This window comes from Symphalangus syndactylus, chromosome 11 (assembly GCF_028878055.3).
Source record: "Symphalangus syndactylus isolate Jambi chromosome 11, NHGRI_mSymSyn1-v2.1_pri, whole genome shotgun sequence".
Taxonomy (NCBI): domain Eukaryota; kingdom Metazoa; phylum Chordata; class Mammalia; order Primates; family Hylobatidae; genus Symphalangus; species Symphalangus syndactylus.
The window spans coordinates 59,013,966-59,034,929 of NC_072433.2; the positions used below are offsets into that span (position 1 = coordinate 59,013,966).

The window sequence follows — 20,964 nt, forward strand, 5'->3', positions numbered from 1 at the left end:
TTACCTAAAATTACTATTTCTATATGCGTCGTTATATAGGAAAACAAAAAACCATCAGGTTAAGCTCCTAGAAGATGGAGTGTATCAATGAAAGCTCTTCAGTTAGAAAATGTTACTCTCAAGTAAGAGCAACAACATAGGATTTTCCTAAGTATCTTTCATTGTAATTAAGAAATTTTTTTTTTTTTTTTTTTTTTTTTTTTGAGGCAGAGTCTCGCTCTGTCCCCCAGGCTGGAGTGCAGTGGCACAATCTTGGCTCACTGCAAGCTCTACCTCCCAGGTTCACGCCATTCTGCTGCCTCAGCCTCCCGAGTAGCTGGGACTACCGGCGCTCGCCACCACGCCTGGCTAATTTTTTGTGTTTTTAGTAGACACGAGGTTTCACCGTGTTAGCCAGGATGGTCTCAATCTCCTGACCTCGTGATCCGCCCGCCTCGGCCTCCCAAAGTGCTGGGATTACAGGTGTGAGCCACCACGCCTGGCCAAGAAAATTTTTTTTTACCTTCTCAAATGAGATTAGGCATTATCACCAAGACAAAGGTGTACTGTAACAATTCACTAACAAATCAAGAAGGGTTTTTAAAAATCACAAGACAAACTTTCTACCACTCAAATAGGTTAACTCTGAATGCTTGATACTTTAAAAATCCTTAAAGTACAATTGCTCAAATATTTTTAAAAGTGTCATCTACAGATTTTTTAATAAGAATTTTTTAAAATATTACAGACAAATATTTTACACTCTTAGGAACCAAAAAATAAAAGCCTTATAGATAGAAGAAAAGTTAATATATAACCTAGCACATTTAAAATTTAACTGTTTATCAGGCAACATCACATATTTCTTTCTTCTCTATTGTTAGTTTCTAATATCTAATTGTATTCTCTTTAATTGTAAACTCTGAAACCAATGATTCTAGCTGTTCCACTAAAATAATAAGGTAGCTTTCAATAATTTGCACATGAAGGAATCTGCCTAGTCATCAGAGGGAGAGCAAACAAGCTTGGGTGCAATCAGTTCTTCCAGCTTTCCTGAACAGCAGCAGCATTATCACACTGGGGCACAGATTTTCAAAAGTCACAAACCTGATGAGAACTTCAAAGTAGACTAGAAAATTCTCAACACCAAGAAAATTCCAAAAGAAAGGTGTTTCCAACTTCTGTTGCTTTCCCACTCTGCAGCTTTCAGTAGAAAATGAAGGAAAAGCATAGTGTCATTTTACTGCTCTCAAAGTACTGCTTGCCAACTTCTTCCAACCTGTATTTGAGGCCCAATAACTTGAATTCTATCTCATTATATTTTAAAGGATTGCAAGGGGCAGAGAAGTCAGGTAGCTGAATAATGCAAAGTGCAGTTCTGTTTAATGAAAATGAGTTCATAAATCAAACTTATTTAAAACACGGCCAAACACTGTACTACTACAAAAATCCTCTTCTTGCTCATTAATAAGCATGCTGGATGATTTATAACATAGTTCCTCTGTATAATATACATCCCCTGTCCAGTACTAACTTCAGTCGGTTGTGAAACTCTGGGGGGCACAGAGGGAAAGTCTAGCTTTTAAGCTGACAGATACAATACGTGGTGTTAGAATTTCTGTTGTAGTAAATGGCTGCAGCTTTAAGTGCCAGTAGCTGATCTGGAAAATACTAAATGTTTGCCAATCCATTAACTCCTGCCAATTCTTAGCAAGTCATTTGAATTAAATGGCTGTTTAAAAACTTAAAAACTAAGGTTTAAAAACTGCTATCAAATATAACTGTATTTATACTTTACACAAGTCTTAATATTTCTATTGAAAAGTTCCTAAAAATACCAAACAGCAAGATATCTTAATCAGTTAAAAATCAGACACCAAATTCAAAATAAATATTAAATCGAAATGACTTAGTTTTAATTCACTTCAGAAATTCTACAAAATCAGGAAGTATATATTTTCCTGGGCCTTAGGGAAGCACCTAGCTCTGCTTCCTCAAGGGACTCCATCTTCTTCTTCTCCTTTTTTTTTTTTTTTTTTTTTGATACGGAGTCCTGTTGGGTCACCCAGGCTGGAATGCAGTGGCACGATATCAGCTCACTGCAGCCTCCGCCTCCTGGGTTCAAGCGATTCTCAAAGCCTCAGACCTCTTGAGTAGCTGGGACTACAGGCGCGAGAAACCACCCCCAGCTAATTTTTTTTATTTTTAGTAGAGATGGGTTTTCACTGTGTTGGCCAGGCTGGTCTCAAACTCCTGACCTCAAGGGATCCACCCGCCTCTGCTTCCCAAAGTGTTGGGATTACAGGAGTGAGCCACTGCAGCCAGCGGGACTCTATCTTCTACCCAAATACTAACCACCTTAAATTACCAAAACAAAGGGAAACACAGCTGATTTGTCTTGATACACTCCCCCAGGTCAAGATCATTGAATAACGTATTTCCCAGAGTTTTTTCACTAATGAAATTCCAGAATTCCAGATGAAATGTCCCAATTACTAAATTCTGCTCTTCAGCAAAATGAGCAAGTTATGTCTGTTGTAAAGCACAGGATCTTCTTTCTGAGATGGAGGATACCCACAATATTCACAATGTGCTATTTTCAAAATCTTTGGTTAATGAAGCCATTGAGTCTTGCCCAAATATGTAATTCAGAAAAGTGTGATGATCAAAGGTCTATTTCCCAGGTTCAGGCACATCTTTTTTTGTGTGGGGAGGGGGGAGATGGGGGATAGAGTCTTGCTCTGTTGCCCAGGCTGAAGTGCAGTGCTGCAACCTTGGTTCACTGCAAGCTCTGCCTCCTGGGTTCACGCCATTCTCCTGCCTCAGCCTCCTGAATAGCTGGGACCACAGGCACCCGCCACCAAGCCCAAATAATTTTGTTTTTGTATTTTTAGTAGAGATGGGGTTTCACCGTGTTAGCCAGGATGGTCTCAATCTCCTGACCTCGTGATCCGCCCGCCTCGGCCTCCCAAAGTGCTGGGATTACAGGCATGAGCCACCGCACCTGGCCCAGGCACACCTTTTAAAAGAAAAAAATTTAGATTGCCTATTAATCTCTATTCCATAACATAAAGGTACAGAATGGCTCTCTTCAAATTTGCTTATTAGAACTGTTTAGAAGCAAAAGATTCTTCAGCCTTACACTTACTAATCAGAATCCATATATTTAAAAACAAGTATCACATGGGGTTCTCATGTCTGAGTAAGTCTGGAAAAAGGTTCTGGAAGACACTGTAGCAACCTCTAGAGAGCTTCAGCTTCCATTTGTGACTCAAAATTTAAAAATAAGAAATAACATAAACATAATACCTGAACATTCAAGTAGAAGTTAGTTCCCACTGAGTTTTTAATTCCCTAAAGCTATATAATAAAGAAACTGTCATTAAATCATTGAAGATATAAATTAGTTAAGAAATACAGAATGGTTAGTTGATTTTTTAAATTAGGAAAAAAGTCCCACATATACAGTATAAAAATAAACTTCAGCTAAATTAAACAATTAATACTATAAAATGCTAGAGATTTTAAAAGCTTTTACAAAACACGGGCAAACTATTTTCTTTTTTTTTTTTTTTTTTTTTGAGACGGAGTCTCGCTCTGTCACCCAGGCTGGAGTGCAGTGGCGCAATCTCGGCTCACTGCAAGCTCCGCCTCCCGGGTTCACGCCATTCTCCTGCCTCAGCCTCTCCGAGTAGCTGGGACTACAGGCGCCCGCCACCATGCCCGGCTAATTTTTTGTATTTTTAGTAGAGACGGGGTTTCACCGTGGTCTCGATCTCCTGACCTCGTGATCCGCCCGCTTCGGCCTCCCAAAGTGCTGGGATTACAAGCATGAGCCACCGCGCCCGGCCGGGCAAACTATTTTCTAAATCTGGAAAAATGGTATGTTTACTCAGCATAGCAATTAATCAGAACTTTAAGTATAAAAATTAATACATTTGATAAAATAGATAAAATACTGATGTGTATTTTTTCAAATGTGTATATTCCAATTTAAAAGGGAAACTGGAAAATACTTGTCCTTTAGAAGAAATTAAAGGGATCCATTCTGTTCCTTCCCAACCCTCCTCACCTCGACTTTCCTTAATCTAAGGAAAGCTATGATTTAGTTTAAGGATACTAAATCTAATACAGAGAAGCATTCAACACACTAGAGTTTAGGACTGAGGTCCAAACTAATAGTACAAATGTGATTTAATTGTGTTTTCCTCCTTCTGAACATGTATTTGCAACTTCAGTGTATGTATTCCCAATGGGATGCCTGGGATTAGGCAAAATGTAGATATTCTTGCCTCGTATCTCATCCTCAGAATGACTTCATATATATGATATGCTCCACAATGTGGGAAATATTTGCATCAAATACATCTGATGAAATGCTAATGAGTTTATTATACAAAGAGCTCAAGTAAATTGCTAACGAAAACTCTAGGTCCAAGAACTAAATGGGCAAATAATAAGGACGGGCAATTCATAAAAAGAAAAAAGTGTGGCCGGGCACGGTGGCTCACGCCTGTAATCCCAGCACTTTGGGAGGCTGAGGCAGGTGAATCACTTGAGGTCAGGAGTTCGAGACCAGCCTGGTCAACATAGTGAAACCCCGTCTCTACTGAAAGTACAAAAATTAGCTGGGCGTGGTGGCAGGTGCCTGTAATCCTAGCTACTCAGGAGGCTGAGGCAGGAGAATCGCTTGAACCTGGGAGGTGGAGGTTGCAGTGAGCCGAGATCGCGCCATTGCACTCCAGCCTGGGCGACAGAGTGAGACTGCATGACAAAAAAAAAAAAGATAAAAAAGTACAAGTGATTATGCATGGTAAACAAATAAATACAAGTCAAAGAAAAAATATCAATTTTGGCCTGCCAAATTTATCAAGTTGATAGATCCCATCCTCATGTTTTAAGACCTATTCCTCGCACTGCACTGTGATTCACCTTTGCTGGGCTGGGTTCTGCTTTAATGGGAAGCAAAAGCAAATCACTTCTGGGTGTGGAGGAACCCTGAATTAACTAGAGAAACTGCTAGCATGTCATTTCAAGGGACTGAAAGGTTGCTAGGATACTGCAAAACCACAATGGTGGATATTAAAATTTACCAAGTATCAGCCAGATGCCAGGCAATGTATCTGTTATCTCTTTATTCTCTTTGTGATTCCATGAATTTGAAATATTATTCCCATTTTACAGATGACACAAATACAGTTCAGAAAGCTATTCATGCTCGAACATCTAGTAAATGGCAGAGGTGAAATTTAAAACCCAATCTGATCCCCAAACAAGTGTTCCTTCTAGTATACATTATTTTCATCTTAATTATAAGGGCAAAAACAAACTCGCTAAAAAGAAAGGGCTAACTACCGATTAACCATTTTAAAAATTATTTCATAGCCATTAAACTAATGTTTTTTTCGTATCTACTTCCTGTTTCCTTTGTCCTGTAGATCAGTCTCATCAGACATGTGAAGGTATAAAATCTTTCATTTCTACCAAATTTAATAATGTATTAGTATTTAAAAGCAACAAATCTACGTTTGTTAGAAATAATCCTTGCCTAAAGCCAAAAGGGGTCTCCTTAGCATTCTTCATAGCCTCCCTGAGTACATAAATCTAGACTTACATGTATAAATCTATGGAAATCATTTTCCTTTCACAATAGGAGGAAAGAAAAAATAGTGACTTTGTTACATGATCTACCTAAAAATAATCATTTTATTAACTATTTCCCATGAAAGTGGAAGGCCATTTTTTTTTTCATCCTGTTAGTGCAGGGCTACAAATCTTATTTGTTACATAGCTCAAAGACATCTTCCACGGGAAGAAAAATACCTGCCATTAGTAAATTCTTAACTGGTATGAACCTATGCTTCTATTTTAAAGAGGTCAGTGCACATATGCCTTCTAAATATCTCATAAAAAACCACCATAGCACATTTAAAATCCTGGTATTATTACTTAATACCATCCTACAACACAAAAATCATTTCTACTATGCAGACTGTGGAGAAAAACAGTGAACTAAGCCCCAATTCTAACAGCAGAACTACCAAACCTGTGTGATGGAAACAGGCTATGGGGAAATGGGGTGATTAGACTTGACTCTCTGGGATTGTCATCTTCAGCTGTGAGTGGCCTCTTCTGTTTACCCTAATGGCCCTGCAATTATCATTTTCTCCGTGTATCATTAGGTTACATGCTTGAAGTTACAAACTACTTGAGCCTCAGTTTTCTCCTCTGAGAATCTAGGCAGTACAGTAACCCCTACGAAGCCATCAATTTCCTGAAATTCGTTATAATAGAAGGCTTGTAATTGGGAAACTTAAGGTCTTATGGATTCCCACAAAAATTAAAACTGGAACTACCATATGACTCAGCAATTCCTCTTCTAGGTATACAGTAGTCCCCCTCCTTTTCCAAGATTTCACTTTCCAAAGTCTTACTTACCCCATGGTCAGCCACAGTACAAAAATAGGCAAGAACAGTACAATAAGGTATTTTGAGAGAGGGACCAAATTCTGATACAATAGATCATTATAATTGTTCTATTTTATTTTATTATTAGTTGTTGTTAATCTCTTACTATACCTAATTTATAAATTAAACTTTATCACAGGTATGTTGTATAGGAAAAAGCATATTATTAATAGTATATATGAGGTTCAGTACTATCCGAGGTTTCAAGCATCCACTGGAGTCTTGGAACGGATTCTCTGTGGATACGGGGGGATTACTGTATACCCAAAGGAAATGAAATCAGAACCATGTAGAAATATCTGTACTCCCATGTTCATGCCAGCATTATTCACAATGGCCAAGATATGGAAACAACCTATGGATAAATAAAGATGAATAAATTGTGGTCTGGGCACAGTGGCTCAAGCCTGTAATCCCAGCACTTTGGGAGGCTAGGTGGGCGGATCATTTGAGGTCAGGAGTTCGAGACCAGCCTGGCCAACATGGTGAAACCACGTCTCTACTAAAAATACAAAAATTAGGAGTGGTGGTACACGCCTGTAATCCCAGCTACCCACGCGGTTAAGGCACAAGAATCGTTTGAACCCGGGAAGTGGAGGTTGCAGTGAGCTGAGATCATGCCACTGCACTCCAGCCTGGGCGACAGAGCAAGACTCTGTCTCAAAAAAAAAAGGAAAGAAAAGAAGAAATTGTGGCAAATATATACAAAGGAATATTATTCAGCCTTTAAACAGGAGAGCCTGCCATTTGCCACAACATGGATGAACCTGGAAGACATTATGCTGAGTGATGTAAGCCAGACACAGAAATAAAAATACTGCCAAGATCTCACTTATAAGTGGAATCTTAAAAAAACAAAAACAAAAACAAAAAAACAGTCAAATACATAGAAACAGAGAGCAGAATAGTGGTTAGGGAGGGTAGATACAGGTCAAAGGGTACAAAGTTGCAGTTATGTGGGTGAGTCTAGGGATCTGATATATAGTTAATAATATTGTATTGTATACTGGAAATTCGCTGAGAGTAGATTTTAGGCGCTCCTACCAAAAAAACAGGGTTAACTGTGAGGTGATAAGTATATTAATTTGCTTGACTGTAGTATTCATTTCACTATGCATATGCATACCAAAACATTATGTTGTACACCTTAAATATATATAATAAATAAGATCTTATGGAGAAAATGGAGTGATAAGTTCAGATCACAGGTAAATGATAAAGGCCTTTAATCACATATTTACCTTTACTAAAATAAAGATGAGAATGGAAGTGCAGTGGGAACAGGAACCTGGGGGTTGTTTTGTTCAGCTTATTACCAGTGACCATAACATTGCATAAAACAGGGTCGGCAAACAGTAAGTATTTCATGAATGACGAATGAAGGAAACAATGTCACTTTATGAAACCTGAGTTTAGAATAATGGATTATTACATAAGTATTTTTCATTTCCTTCATTTCTCAAGATGACCTCATGAGATAGTGAAACACGGATGATACTGGCAGTGATGACTGAAAGAAAAAGTAAAGAGGTGCTCTGTTTATTAATGAGAAGGGGACAAACTAAAAACTTCTTCCTTCAACACAAACTTAGCCATCTCAGTCACATTCCAGAGGCTAAACTGTGTGCTATGACTTTAACAAATGTACTGGTCAACAGGCATACTGGAAAGGGATTTAACTGTTGTCCAAGCCCTTCAGAAAGAGTCCTCCACCCTTTGAAGAATGATGAAATTAAGGGTTCTTTTTTAACAAAATTGTCATTACATTTCCCTTACAGGTGTAGCAAAAAAACACTTCAAACATAATTTAGTACTCTGGTTTTGCTCCACAGAAGGATCAGTGTTTACTGCATAGAGATCAAAGCATGCAGGCGATTTTAGAATCAGCTGCTTGCTTGGCTCTCAAAACTCTTGTTCATTTTCATCAACAACCAAAGATGTAATAAACAATTTAAGACCCAATGCCTCACCCATCACAAAGCTGTCAAATTATCCGATTCACAAAATTATACTGGTGCTACAATTTTTTTAAAAAAATTCTACATGCTTAATCAATAGAGAAATACTATAAAATCTGTTCCAAGATCTTTCTGGATTCCTTTTAAAAGATGAGTTGTTTTAGTTTATTCAGTGACTATTGTTGCAGCATAAGCAATGGTGTGTCCTTCACATCTTGTCTTCCATGTAACTGCAGGGGTGTTTTTAAAGAAACAGAAGCGGTAGAGCCCAGTCAAGTTCGTAGTCAAATTCTGGCTCAGGCACTCGTTAGCTGCATAACCTGGGCAAGTTAGTTAACTTTTCCTATCCTAATTTCACCTGTAAGTGGTGCTAATATCTACTTTCAAAGGGCTGCTGAGAGGATTAAATGTAAACTTACCTTGTGCTAGTATACACTGAAGGCCTACTCTCACATCAATTTTTAAATATAGACTATGTGAGTCCCAGAGTACCCAGCCCCTGCCCTGGATCCCAAAGATTTCCAAAATTCAGTAACTAAAGTAACTCTTAGCACATTAAGAAGCTTTTAGGACCCTGTTCTGAATTGCTGATACCCATTCATTATTAGTGGTTAAATATTTAGAATATTTTCCTTGAGTAAATGAAATAAAGCACAGTGCCTGGCACATAGAAGGTGCTCTAAGTCAGCTATAATAATGTCTACAATATGATTTGACATGCAGCTGACTTAATAGTGAATATTTTTATCACCCAGATGTAGTAACATTGTGTTTGATAGAAAAACAAATATTAAGGATAGAATTGATAAAAAATAACTGTGCCAATTGTGGCAGGAAAAAATGTATAAATGTTGATTTAATTTCATGAGTTTTTAATTAACCCAGAAACAGAACGGCAGTAATAAACTGAACTTCACTATTTTACCACCCAAAAAATAAAATCTTAATCCTTTTTTCTCCATTGCTGTTTCCCACCAGGATCTCCCTGGGCTTCCCATAACTCCCTTAGGAGCTCAGGGGTTTATTACTCTTTGGAAGATAGCTTGCTCATGAAATCACTCAAAAAAAGCACTGGCGTTGATATGAAGGAGTGAGATAGGGAGGGGAAGAGACAGAGGAAAAAGAGGATAGGAGAGAGAGAGAGAGAATTAGCTGTCAAAAATCAACAGTGCTTACGTATTCTTTTGAAATCAATGTACAATCAACATGCTTCCCAAAAAACTCAATGTCAGCCAGCTGCGGTGGCTCACACCTACAGTCTCAACTACTCAGGAGCCTGAGGCAGGAAGATCATGTGAGTCCAGGAGTTTGAGACCAGCCTGGGTAACGTAGCACGATCACGTTTAAAAAAAGAAAAAGAAAAAGAAATAGCCTGCTCCTACAGTCCCAGCTACTCAGGAGGCAGGAGGATTGCTTGAGCCCAGAAGTTCAAGGCCACAGTGAGCTATGATTGTGCGCTACACTCCAGAGCGAGACCTTGTCTCCTTAAAAAAAAAAAAAAAGTCCATGTCAGAGTTGTAAAACTGTTTTTATCGCCTCTCGGCCTTTTGGCTAAGATCAAGAGTTGTAAAACTGTTTTTAAAAAATTTTCTTATTCTCAACCAAGTTCCCAAGGACACTCTGAAGAAAGAATATTAGCTCTTTCCTTGCCTTTACATTATATATACCACAGGGCATCTTAAAATTTATCCATCTATCCCTATACCTCACCTGAAGTTTTTTAGCACTTCACTCTCCTGCTGTTTCAAGGACATACTCATAAGATACATATTTTAAAAGATTTTTTAAATATTCAAATATTTATGTTCTTTACAGTTTTTCAAAGTTGAAGTCACAAGAATAAAACTTTCAAGAATGTCATTATGTTCCCCATTACACTTTAGAGCTATGTTGTCCTGTAAGATTAAAAATTTAGTTCCTCAGTCACAGCCCCATTTCTAGTACCTGACAGCCACATGTGGCTAAACTTGGTCTTTACACAGACTCTACAACACAGAAAGAGAAAAAAATCATACTGACATTATGAACTGCAAGAGAAGCAAGAATTCTGGAATAGGCAGACTCTTCTGATTTTTAAATGTTGGCAGTCATTTTAAAATGTTCAGGATAATAATAAAAACACTGCAGAAACCAGAAACTGGGGAGACCTGACAACTAAATGCAAGGTAGCATTTTGCATCGGATCCTAGAATGGAAAGTCGTTAATGGAAAAACTGGTGAGGTTAGTATCATGGTTGGTTTTTTAGTTTTGACAAATGTACCATGGTAATGTAAGATGCTAATAATCAGGGAAACTGAATGAAGCGTATATGAAAAGTCTCTGTACTATCTTTCCAACTTTTTTGTAAATCTAAAATTATTCCAAAATACAAAGTTTAGTAAACACCACCACCACCAAGTAGGCCACATCTGCCCCTCAAGTCTCCAGTTTGTAATCTCTAACCACTGTGTGAACCCCAAACTATAAATACTACCTAGACAAATACATAGCACAGAAATAAAACAATACATTTTCACGAATCAGAAAAAATGTGAACAATTATGAAGAGAGACAGCATGAAAAGAAGGATGACATGAGTGAAATCGCTGGCAAAACAACAAAATGTATTCTGAAGTGACTTTCATATACTCAGCCTATCATTCTGAGTTGTGGAAAAATCTAAAAACAAGAAGACTAAATATGTTCATATTTTATGTAAGGCTAGAAGAAAATTATTTACATTTAGAAATGATACAAACACTAGGTACTCAAAGATGTTGAAGAATATCCATTGATCAGTCAAAAATCTAAGAATATAACCAAGTGCCCAAATTTGAGATTATAACATTCTAAGAAACTGGAAAGGGAGAGATCAATGGTACTTGGAGAGACCCATTCAAGGATGAACTCTGAGGGGTTTAGGAAAGCTGAAAGGCCTGATAAAGACATCCTTGGCTGAGAAACTGGATAAAAAAGAAACAAGAATGAACATGAAAGAGATAAGAATGCTCTAAAAAGTATAAGGACTGATGGAAAACAGGCTCGTTAGGTCAAGGGAGGTTAGATTAATGAGGGCCTTGAAAGCTAAGCAAAGGAGTTTGGTCTTGAAGCAAGAACAACTAGGGACAACTTACCATTGCTATGTGGGGGAGAGGGGTGGGGAAAATAGTCTTAGGAAAATTAATCTGGTAACATTCCTACTAATTTGGCAATGTTCCTCCCTACATTCCGCATCCTTGTAACTGTCGTAGACATTCCAAGTTCAAAGCCACAACAGCACCTTCAACTCCTCTTCTGATCTCACCAGTTGCCAGTCCTATCAATTATCCCTCACACATAAGTCACCAACCTTCTACCTCTACTGCCAAGACCTCAGTTCAAACCCTCATGACCCTCTCTAATCTTGCTTCTATTGGTGACTTTAGGCACTACTGGCAAAGTTAAATTTCTAAAGCACAGCTTATGACCATGACATTCCAAATCCAAACACCTTTGCTGGGTTAACCAACATGAAGCCCTGTGGCTCCCTCTATCTCCGGGCCTATATTCAGTCACTTCCCCCCAACTCTAGAGAGAAAAGATGCATATTGTATTCCCCATGCTGTCTACCTGCCTCCTCTGCTCACAATGCCTTTCTTCTCTTAGCTCTACCTTTCAAATCCCTATCTGTCTTCCAACCAATACTGCCCATGTACAGTAGTTGATAGCTTTAAAAAATGGAAAACAAAGTAAAACAAAGCACCATGTCACTCTGCTTAAGTCTTGAATGCCTCCTAACTGCCTGTCACATAAAAAGTCCAAGCCTGTTGGTACAAACAGCACATAAATTAACCCACTTTGACCTGGCCCCTATCTATCTTTTCAGCCTCAACCCTGCCCACTTATCACTGAATATTTAACACTCTAGGAATACCACCACTGCATACTACATCATGTTATGGAATACCACCACTGCAAGCCACATCACGTTATTTCTTATCTCTGTGTCTCGAATCATGCTTGAACCATTTCATTCCTTCTTTGAACCATTTCATTCCTTCATTCATCTTTTTTTTGAGGGGTAAGATTATACTTTTGATAGAGCTTAAAATAAAAATTCAGAATCTTGAGGCCTAACAAGTTCAGCACCTGAGAGCTTTACACCTTTCATTACCAAGTGGTCAGCTCCTGGGAGGGTGAAGAACTCCTGATTCAGGATCTGAGAGGAATTAGTCTCCTGTTTCCTTATCACTCCAATGTCTTTTGCTTGGGGTCTAATGGGTACTGTTCAAACCTGACACAATGTGTAAGGTTTGCAATCTACTATTCTAAGTGATAACAGAGATGGATGTCACTACCTGTCTATAAGAAGGAATGGGAGACATTCTTCAGAGAACAAGAAATAAAGCAGGCAGAACCCCTAAGGGATAGAGTGGGTTCCTAGAGGTTACCCCACACAAGAAGACTTTTAGAAGGAAGACTGAAGGAAAGGTGCCTGTGCCCCAAGAGTCAAAACAAGGGAGTACCTTAGGAAGCAGTGCTTACTCTTATCCTATGAGACAGCTTTAAGGCAGGTTTGAGGCAGTGCACTCTAAATGTGGTCACAAACACCACAATAACCATGAAATCCCAAAGGACGACCCCAGGGTATGTCACTGAAGAAGTCTAATCCCAACCGTTTCTTTCATGCTCTTCTCTCTCCCATCCTTGAGGTGAACAAAAATGCACGTAAACAACCTTGCTTTAATGAAAAAAGGGATAAAAAATAGCTTTAAACAACGTACCTTTGATTTTTTGTTCAGTGGCCTAAAATAAAAACAAACAAACAAAAAACAATGTAAATATGAAACTGAAAGAAATGGACTGTTATGATAAAATGTTCATATATTAATATAAGACATATACACCTTTATTAAATAAGGAATTTCTCAAATAGATGAACTGCACAGGAAAAGATATGCAAGGACAGCATGCTTTTCCCACAGATGTGCCCCATTATCCCTGATACTATGTTTATTAATTTAAAATACCTAATTTTTGTGACACTAAGCATAGAAGACATCACTGTATGACAGTATATAATTTTTTAAATGGGAGCTGCACTTTTCTCATGTCCTTTAAAAATGATTTTTATACAAACTGCCACCTTTACATTTAATGGATTTAATATATTTTGCATGTTTAAATGGCTTCAAAAATTGTTACAAGTGATAAAAAGATGAATTAGGTTTTCTGTAAGAAAAGCTGTATATATAATCACTTTGGCCAAATTAGTAATAAATTTAACTCCTGGAGGTTAGGCTGCTATTGCAATTAAACTTAGTCAACTTTTAAGTAAGTATTTTTGAGTGGAAAAAAATTTCAAACTAATTTATCACTTCTGACACATCTGACAATCCATTAAAATTACTGTGATCAGAAGCTGAACTGACATGAACTCTGCTTTCACTGCCTTCCAATGTCTGCTCTTCCTTTATTTTCTGACACCACAACTGAGGAGAGGGGCTTGAGGACAGCAGGGTTACCTCGAGGTGACTAGCTCAAACTCCCAAGGGCCTCAAAAAGAACCACAGACAGAAAAACTCAAGCAAAACATCAATCTGTTGATCAAGATCAATATTATGGGAATCCTGAAAATAACAGATACAAGAACAGGAAGGGAGGTGAGAAAAGACTGAATAATTAGTAACTGAATAACCAGCTCTTGTTTCTAAATGGCAATAAAGCTTTTCTTAGCTGCCATGGGGCATAATTCATTTTGCTTAGTTATATGAAATTACTGTTATCAAAAATACCATTTTAAATTATACTATTATAGATATGGGTAAAAGCTATAGTAATTACCCTAATATTGAAGCCACACCAAACATTAATCTTTCCCCAGAAAGCCAGGGAGTCTTGATCCACCACGTAAGTGCTTTGCTAAGTTTTAGAGCACTAGTGAAATACAAAATAATGGAGGCTCATCTTTTACCCTATGGATCAAAATTTAAATTAAAAAAAAAAACTTTGATGGAAAGACAATGCCAAACAACCAGCCAACTAGCTAACAACACTTCATTTGTTTCTGAGAAAATCATTTTTTAAAATCTGAGAGTAGAAAAACAAGTCTTATTAGAGAGAAGTTAGTATATGAACACTTTTAGGTATCAGAAATGTCATGTCAAAAAATAAGATGCATAATCTTCTGAAGTCAAAGAATTAGCAGAAAATTTCTTTACATGTTGAAAGGCTTAAAAACAAAACAAAACAAACAAACAAAAAGAAAAACACTCTCCTGGTCTCTTTCACAATTTACTTCCAATGGACACTAAGTTTCAGAACACAGAAACAATGACCACATAAAAACCCAAAGTAGGCCAGGTGCGGCTCACGCCTGTTATCCCAGCACTTTGGGAGGCAGAAGACAGGCTGATGCTTGAGGCCAGGAGTTTGAGACCAGCCTGGCCAATATGGCAAAATCCCATCTCTACAAAAAAGCAAAACAAAACGAAGTATACAGTGTTGCTCTTTTAGGCCTTACAACATAAAGGATGTATGCTATACAACTCCTTTGGAAAAAGTTGCTTTAAAACAATGGTCAACCTCATTCAGTATTCTGTCATCAACAGAGAATGGCCCCATGGAGACACCTAAGGTGTGTCTGCCCCTAAGAATTGGATTTAATGTACAGAAGGAATGAACGTAGTAGTATAGAAACCAAGAGCTCCTCATGGAATAGGAAGAAACGGAACTAAGAGTTCCACTTTTTTAAAACCGGTTTTTGCGGGCTAGTCTGGAGACCTAGTACATTATTCAAATTATTAAAAAGAATTTTCCAGGTGGGGTCAGTCATTTTAAGAGTAATTGTCTGCACTATCCAAAACAATAGTCACTTGCCACATGTGGCTACCGACCACTGACTGAAATGTGGCTAGTCTGAACTGAGATGAGCAAAATACACATCAAATTTCTAATATTCGATATTTTTAAAAGAACACAAAATGCCTTATTAATAATACTTTATACTGACATGTCAAAATAGTAACATTTTAGCTATATTAGGTTATATAAAATATATTAAAATTAATTTTGACTGGTTCTTTTTACTTTGAAATGCTCTAATCATTTAAACCCTCTGGGTCTCAGTTTCCTAATCTCTCAAATGGACAAAATAACTGTCCTGCTTACCTTTCAGGGTTATTACGAGGGTCAAATAATAAAATGTGAAAGATATTTTTTTGAAAAACTATACAACACTATTTCAAATGTGAAGTATCACTGTAAATTCTCTCACACAGATAATTAAAAGATTCTGGCCAATCTAGAAGCAAAATTATTTCCATTTTTAATACATTATTCTTTAAAAAAAAATCTGAGCTATGGTTCCACCAGCAATGATCACAACTGCCTCCTTCATTACTGAAGACAGCAGCGCAATGGCAGAGCACAGCACTCCACTTGCTTTGCCTGTCAGGCTCTGCACTGCTTGTCCCAACAACATGGTCCTGAAGCACACTTCGTTAAGACCTCAGGATCTAAAGCCTGACTGCCTACCTGGCTCTGCTACTTACACTGTGTGACCATGGTCAAATGTGTTAACTTCTCTAAAGCTTAGTTTTCTCATCTATAGAACTGTGGCAAAAACACCCGCCTCAGAGTTGTAAGGTTAAAGGGATTTAACTCATATAAAAGCACTTAGGACAAAGCCTGACGTATAGAAAGCATTCAGCAGACATCAGCTGCTGCTGTGGCGCTGGCGGCTGCTATCTTCAGCCCTACCTGCCCATGCTTTGGCTCAGTACTGGCTCTCACTGTTGGAAATAAGCTGACTCTACATTCATCCCTTCCAGGTCTTGCTTTTCTTTTTTTCTAATCATCTACAATGTCTTAACAGTGTCAAGTATTATAACCTAACATTAAGAATAATTAATCTAGTTCAATTCACTGATTTTAAATGAGATACCTAGTGCTCAGAGAGCTTTCCTATGACTTAGCAATCAGCACTCAGTCTAGAATCCAGATCTGTTGACTAAAATGAGTTTTATAAAAGAGGAAAAGAGAAGTGTAAGGTGCAATGAGGGGCAAGACTGTAAGGCAACACCTAACTGCTCTCTATGAGAGCACAACTCAGGCCTGGTCATGTTGCCACCAAGGTTACTGAGAAAATTTACTAATTAAGCTGCTGAATACGATCCTCAAAAATGGCAATAAAGCTGGAAGCTCTCTAAAACCTAGGTCTCATTTAAACTTGAATTTAGTATATTTAAGTCAACAACACCTATAAAAATCCCTTCAGCTCTTAACACAGTAACAGCAAAAAGCCCATGGATGTTGAAACATTCCCAACACCAAGAGATCCCAACTTGTATTGTTGCTTCCCCTTGGCCCTCAACCATTATATGCTTTCTAGGAACTACAATTGCATGCTTAAAGGGTACACTAAACTATCCCTCTATAATTAACCTATTTCTCAACCTCTATTTTCCTCCTTATTACATTTCCCTTAAGATCCCTTCGAGAAATTTCTTCTAAAAACAGAACCTGGAGAGAAATCCATGGTAACCTACTGCTACTACTGTCACCCCCCTCCTTTTTTAAAGTATGGAAACTACATTTCCATGCTCTATCAAATTATTTTCTAAGCCCAAGAATCAGAAAATAATAGCCCTGGTTCTTAGATATGAAACAGAAAAGAGTGTTATACATAATCTTTGATGAAAAGGCTTTTCAAAAAATTTTAAGAACAAAAGTCATCGGCCTCCATATTAGTTAGAAATGTATTGGGGCTGAAATATAATAAAAATCACCCTGTTTTTAATGTGAAAAAGCTCTTTAAAGAATCTAAATATTTAAATTAATATTTAAATGATAGGATAATAAAAACTATCATAATGAAAATATTGTTGTAAGCCTTGTCGGTGTCTAATTGTTTTTATAGGAAGTTGTGTTATCTGGCTTTTTATTTAAAATAGAAAATAACCCATGGTGTTAATTTTAAAGAAACCACAGTGGCTACTGGGGACCATTAAATGTATGCATTTTCTGTATTCACGGCATAAGAACCTATTTTATACCCTATTATAAAAATTATCACAATATATTATTTCCCAATTTTAAAGTTCACCTTTAAATGACAAAAAATAAAGCAAAGTGTAAGATAATATCCTGCATGAAAAGGATAAAGTCATGGCACAGGGTTTTGGCAAAGCACCAGCTGGAGGAGAGAGATTTCAATTATATTCCTGGTTCTGTCACCATGATAAAACCAAGGTCAATCACTTAATTCATTCTGATGCTTAGGTTCCTTATATTAAAAATGAACAAAATGTATTAGAACAGATAATATCTGGCCTTTTTCAAAAATAAGAAAATATAAATTACATAAAATAGACTTTTTACTGTAGTGCGTTTATATGCCAACATTTATATAAATGGGCCTGCCCACCTGGCTCATGTAGATATCTGCCTGGATACACCTGCTGGCTCCTACTAGCGACAAAAGACAAGTTCCAGGAAACCTGTCTTAAAAACCCTGTGACTCACAATTCCTCATATGGGCTGTAAGTGTGTCATTTGGGGGTTTTCTTTTCTTTTCAAGAGCTATCTGGTAACACTCTATGGAAATACCAGCTGTCCTCACTTCACCAACAGGTTGTATTCAAATTCAGTTGTAAGCTGATTATTTGAAATTTGGAGAGCAGTCTAATTTACAGTAGCGGCCTAGCCTGCTAAACTTAACATTTATTAGAGGTATTAAACCTTCCTTTATATTGTGTTCAGTGGGCAGATACTACGATGTGTCTATGAGACACACAGGAATACCCTATCAGTGCTCAAGATCTGGCAAAAGAAGGAAAAACTTCTTATATCCCTAAGCTTCTGATGATGGTTCTAGTAAGGACATGGTTGAGGTGAGAGACTGGAACCATGGGGTGAGACAGGAATGAAGTGGGCAACAGTATGAAAAGCTGTCACTTCATATTTGGTGAGAAGTCAAATGGCACAATAATCACCACTCATGTGTTACAGGCTTATTTATAAGCTGCCTACACATAAGTGACCACCTATACTGACTTGGTGATTTAGAGATTTGATTATACAAGAATGTAAAGATGTACTTGTAACAATTAGAGCCACTGCTGTATACGCTACAACTTTAAAATTATATTCACAAAAATACAATATTTAAAGATATCATTCAAGTGACCCCTCCCTTTCTTAAAATTTCCCAGTAAATAGAATAAATTCCAAATAAATACACTTATATATTGTCTTAGGTCTCTTCTCTAGCCATTTGACATACATTCTGACTTATCAGCTAATTCTTGAACTCCTTAGACACAGGGACCAACAGAGCCTAATTCAACACTCAGATGCTTGCCAAACTACTGAATCTACATAAAGTATATCCAACCATCCTTTTCAATAAACCTCTTAAGTTTCTTAGAAGCTCTTTTCATTGGGCAAATGGCCTTTCACACCGTGGAACAAGAGTCTGATGAGCCTTTAACCCAACCTCAGCCTTACAGAAATCCTGAGCAATGACCGACCAGACTGCAAAGACTGTCCTACATAAACAGACTCTGACAGAGGCCCAAGGCATCCATCAATGCCAAACCACGAGAAGCCTACTAAAACCCTAACCATGGCATATACCTATGCATCCCTTCCCAGGCACCCCTAACAGCAACCAAAAGGCAGGTGGCTAGGGCCACATCATCTCTCCTCATCTCATACTTAATTCTCCTCCCCTAATACTTGCTGATGACACCCCTAGGCTCAGGACATGTAGAACTGAATTATTTATTATTTCTCCTTTCCTTGTATCCCCTAGCCTGATTAACTCCTCTCAAATGTAGTCACTCATCTGGAAACTGTGAGTCAATCTAAGCTGACTCTCCCTCTATATCCTTTAAACAAATTCTGTGGATTACTTTAACAGTCCCTTCACCAGTATTTCACACTCTCGTATCTCCCCCCTCTAATCCAATTCCACAATTTTCCAAGGTAAACATACTAAAATACAAACTTTTATGTCACTCTACTAAAACATTTTCAGCATTTCCCCCAAAGCCCTGAGAAAACCTCCTAGCCTTTCCTAGTTCAACTCTTCAGAGTTCTACCCTTGGTTCCCTCCCTTTCCCCCAAGCAAAACCCATCCTTTAACGCATACAGGCTACCACGTATTTCTGAGTTTTCACTGTTTGGAATCCTTTTCTATTCTGCTCCTTATCCACCTAATTTCTACTCTAAGGAAATTTCTCTTTCTCTCTGCCCCATCTCAGCCTGAGTTATGCACCTCTCTCTCTCTGTACTGCAACAGTTCCCCATAAATGCCTCACTTGCCATTTTTACAGCCTGTGTTTTCCCCTATTAAATAATGTGGACATAAGCATCTTGCTATAGTCTACATCCAGTTCCTAGGACAATGCCTGGCTCAAAAAAGGCATATATCAGAAATTAAATTAATTTTTCATTAGAACAGAGAATTGAAACAGTAATTTCACTAGGTTTTTAAAGCATTTTAATGTCTTGAAACCTTGACATAGTAGGAGATGAGTGCCCATTTAGTTAACTATTATCAGTTTTTAGTATTAACAATTTGGAAAATTTTTAATAATTACAGATTTTTTTTTTTTTTTTACTTACTTTGCATTTAGTTATAGTTTCCTATACTAAATTAGCTAGTTTAGAATTCCCTTGCAGTAAACAATGTCTGAGGTTTATTTTAAGGCTAATGTACACTGCAAACTTTAAAAATCAGCCCAGGTACTAAATAAAGAGGGAAAAAGAAACTGACACTTTACTTCCTATTATGTCTATTACATTTTCCTTTAATTCTCTATTTCTGTATTACACATAACAACACCATCTCAATTCAACCCTCATTTAACAAAACACAAGGAAACTAAGGCCCAGAGAGGCTAAATAAAATTTAAGGTCACACCATTCTATGTGCTATGTGGGAGAGTGAGATTTCAAATCCTCTCAACGTGGCTACAAATTCCATGCTCTTCCCACTTATAAAATGATATATTATGAAACACCTAGGAACAGCTATTTGAAAGATAAAGATCTATAAAATGTACTTACCTTTGAAAAACTATTGGCAAGATTAAATATGCATTAAATTGTACAAACTCAGCAAGTTACTTTATATGCATATTCAAAGACATTAAATATCAAAATGAATCTCCATTAAAGCTAAAACATTAAATGAAATAAATGCCTTAACAATCTGTAAGAGTAATTTTCTTTTTAATTCTATGTTTAAACTGCTTAATATAAATAGTTTACACACATACTACCTTCTTTTGAGCAGCTTCCTTCTTTTTCTTGTCGTCTTTTTTCTTTTTCTTTTCTTCCATCAACTGTTCTTCTTCTTGCACTAAATCCCTGAACCACACAGTTGCAATTAACTTTCCCAAAATGTATTAAGAGATAAAAATAATGTTGCATACAGGTTCATTTTCACTTTTTCACTCTTATTAGAAGACATGGCAAATTATTATTTTATCATTCATTGAAATAAAACACAACCTGCAACCTAACCCTAACTATATAGCCACTATATGGTACAATTCACTTTAATAAGCCACAAGTAGTATAGTTTTTATC

The 20,964-nt window shown here is 37.3% G+C and overlaps 1 protein-coding gene across 25 annotated transcripts in view; it reads right to left on the minus strand.

Moving 5' to 3' along the window:
- TNRC6A (trinucleotide repeat containing adaptor 6A) overlaps nt 1–20,964 on the minus strand; it is a 218,559-nt gene that overhangs the window by 57,342 nt on the left and 140,253 nt on the right. For 24 of the 25 annotated variants that reach the window (XR_010114241.1, XM_055299145.1, XM_063612042.1 and 21 more), the window contains 2 exons: nt 20,655–20,742; nt 13,149–13,170 (listed from right to left, as the gene is read on the minus strand). The exons of the other annotated variant lie outside the window; for it this stretch is intronic. Coding sequence is in view for 23 of the 24 variants with exons in the window: in XM_055299145.1 (XP_055155120.1) it covers nt 13,149–13,170; nt 20,655–20,742 (110 nt within the window). In the remaining variant the exon portion in view is untranslated. The remainder of the gene's footprint in view (nt 1–13,148; nt 13,171–20,654; nt 20,743–20,964) is intronic. 25 annotated transcript variants of the gene reach the window in all.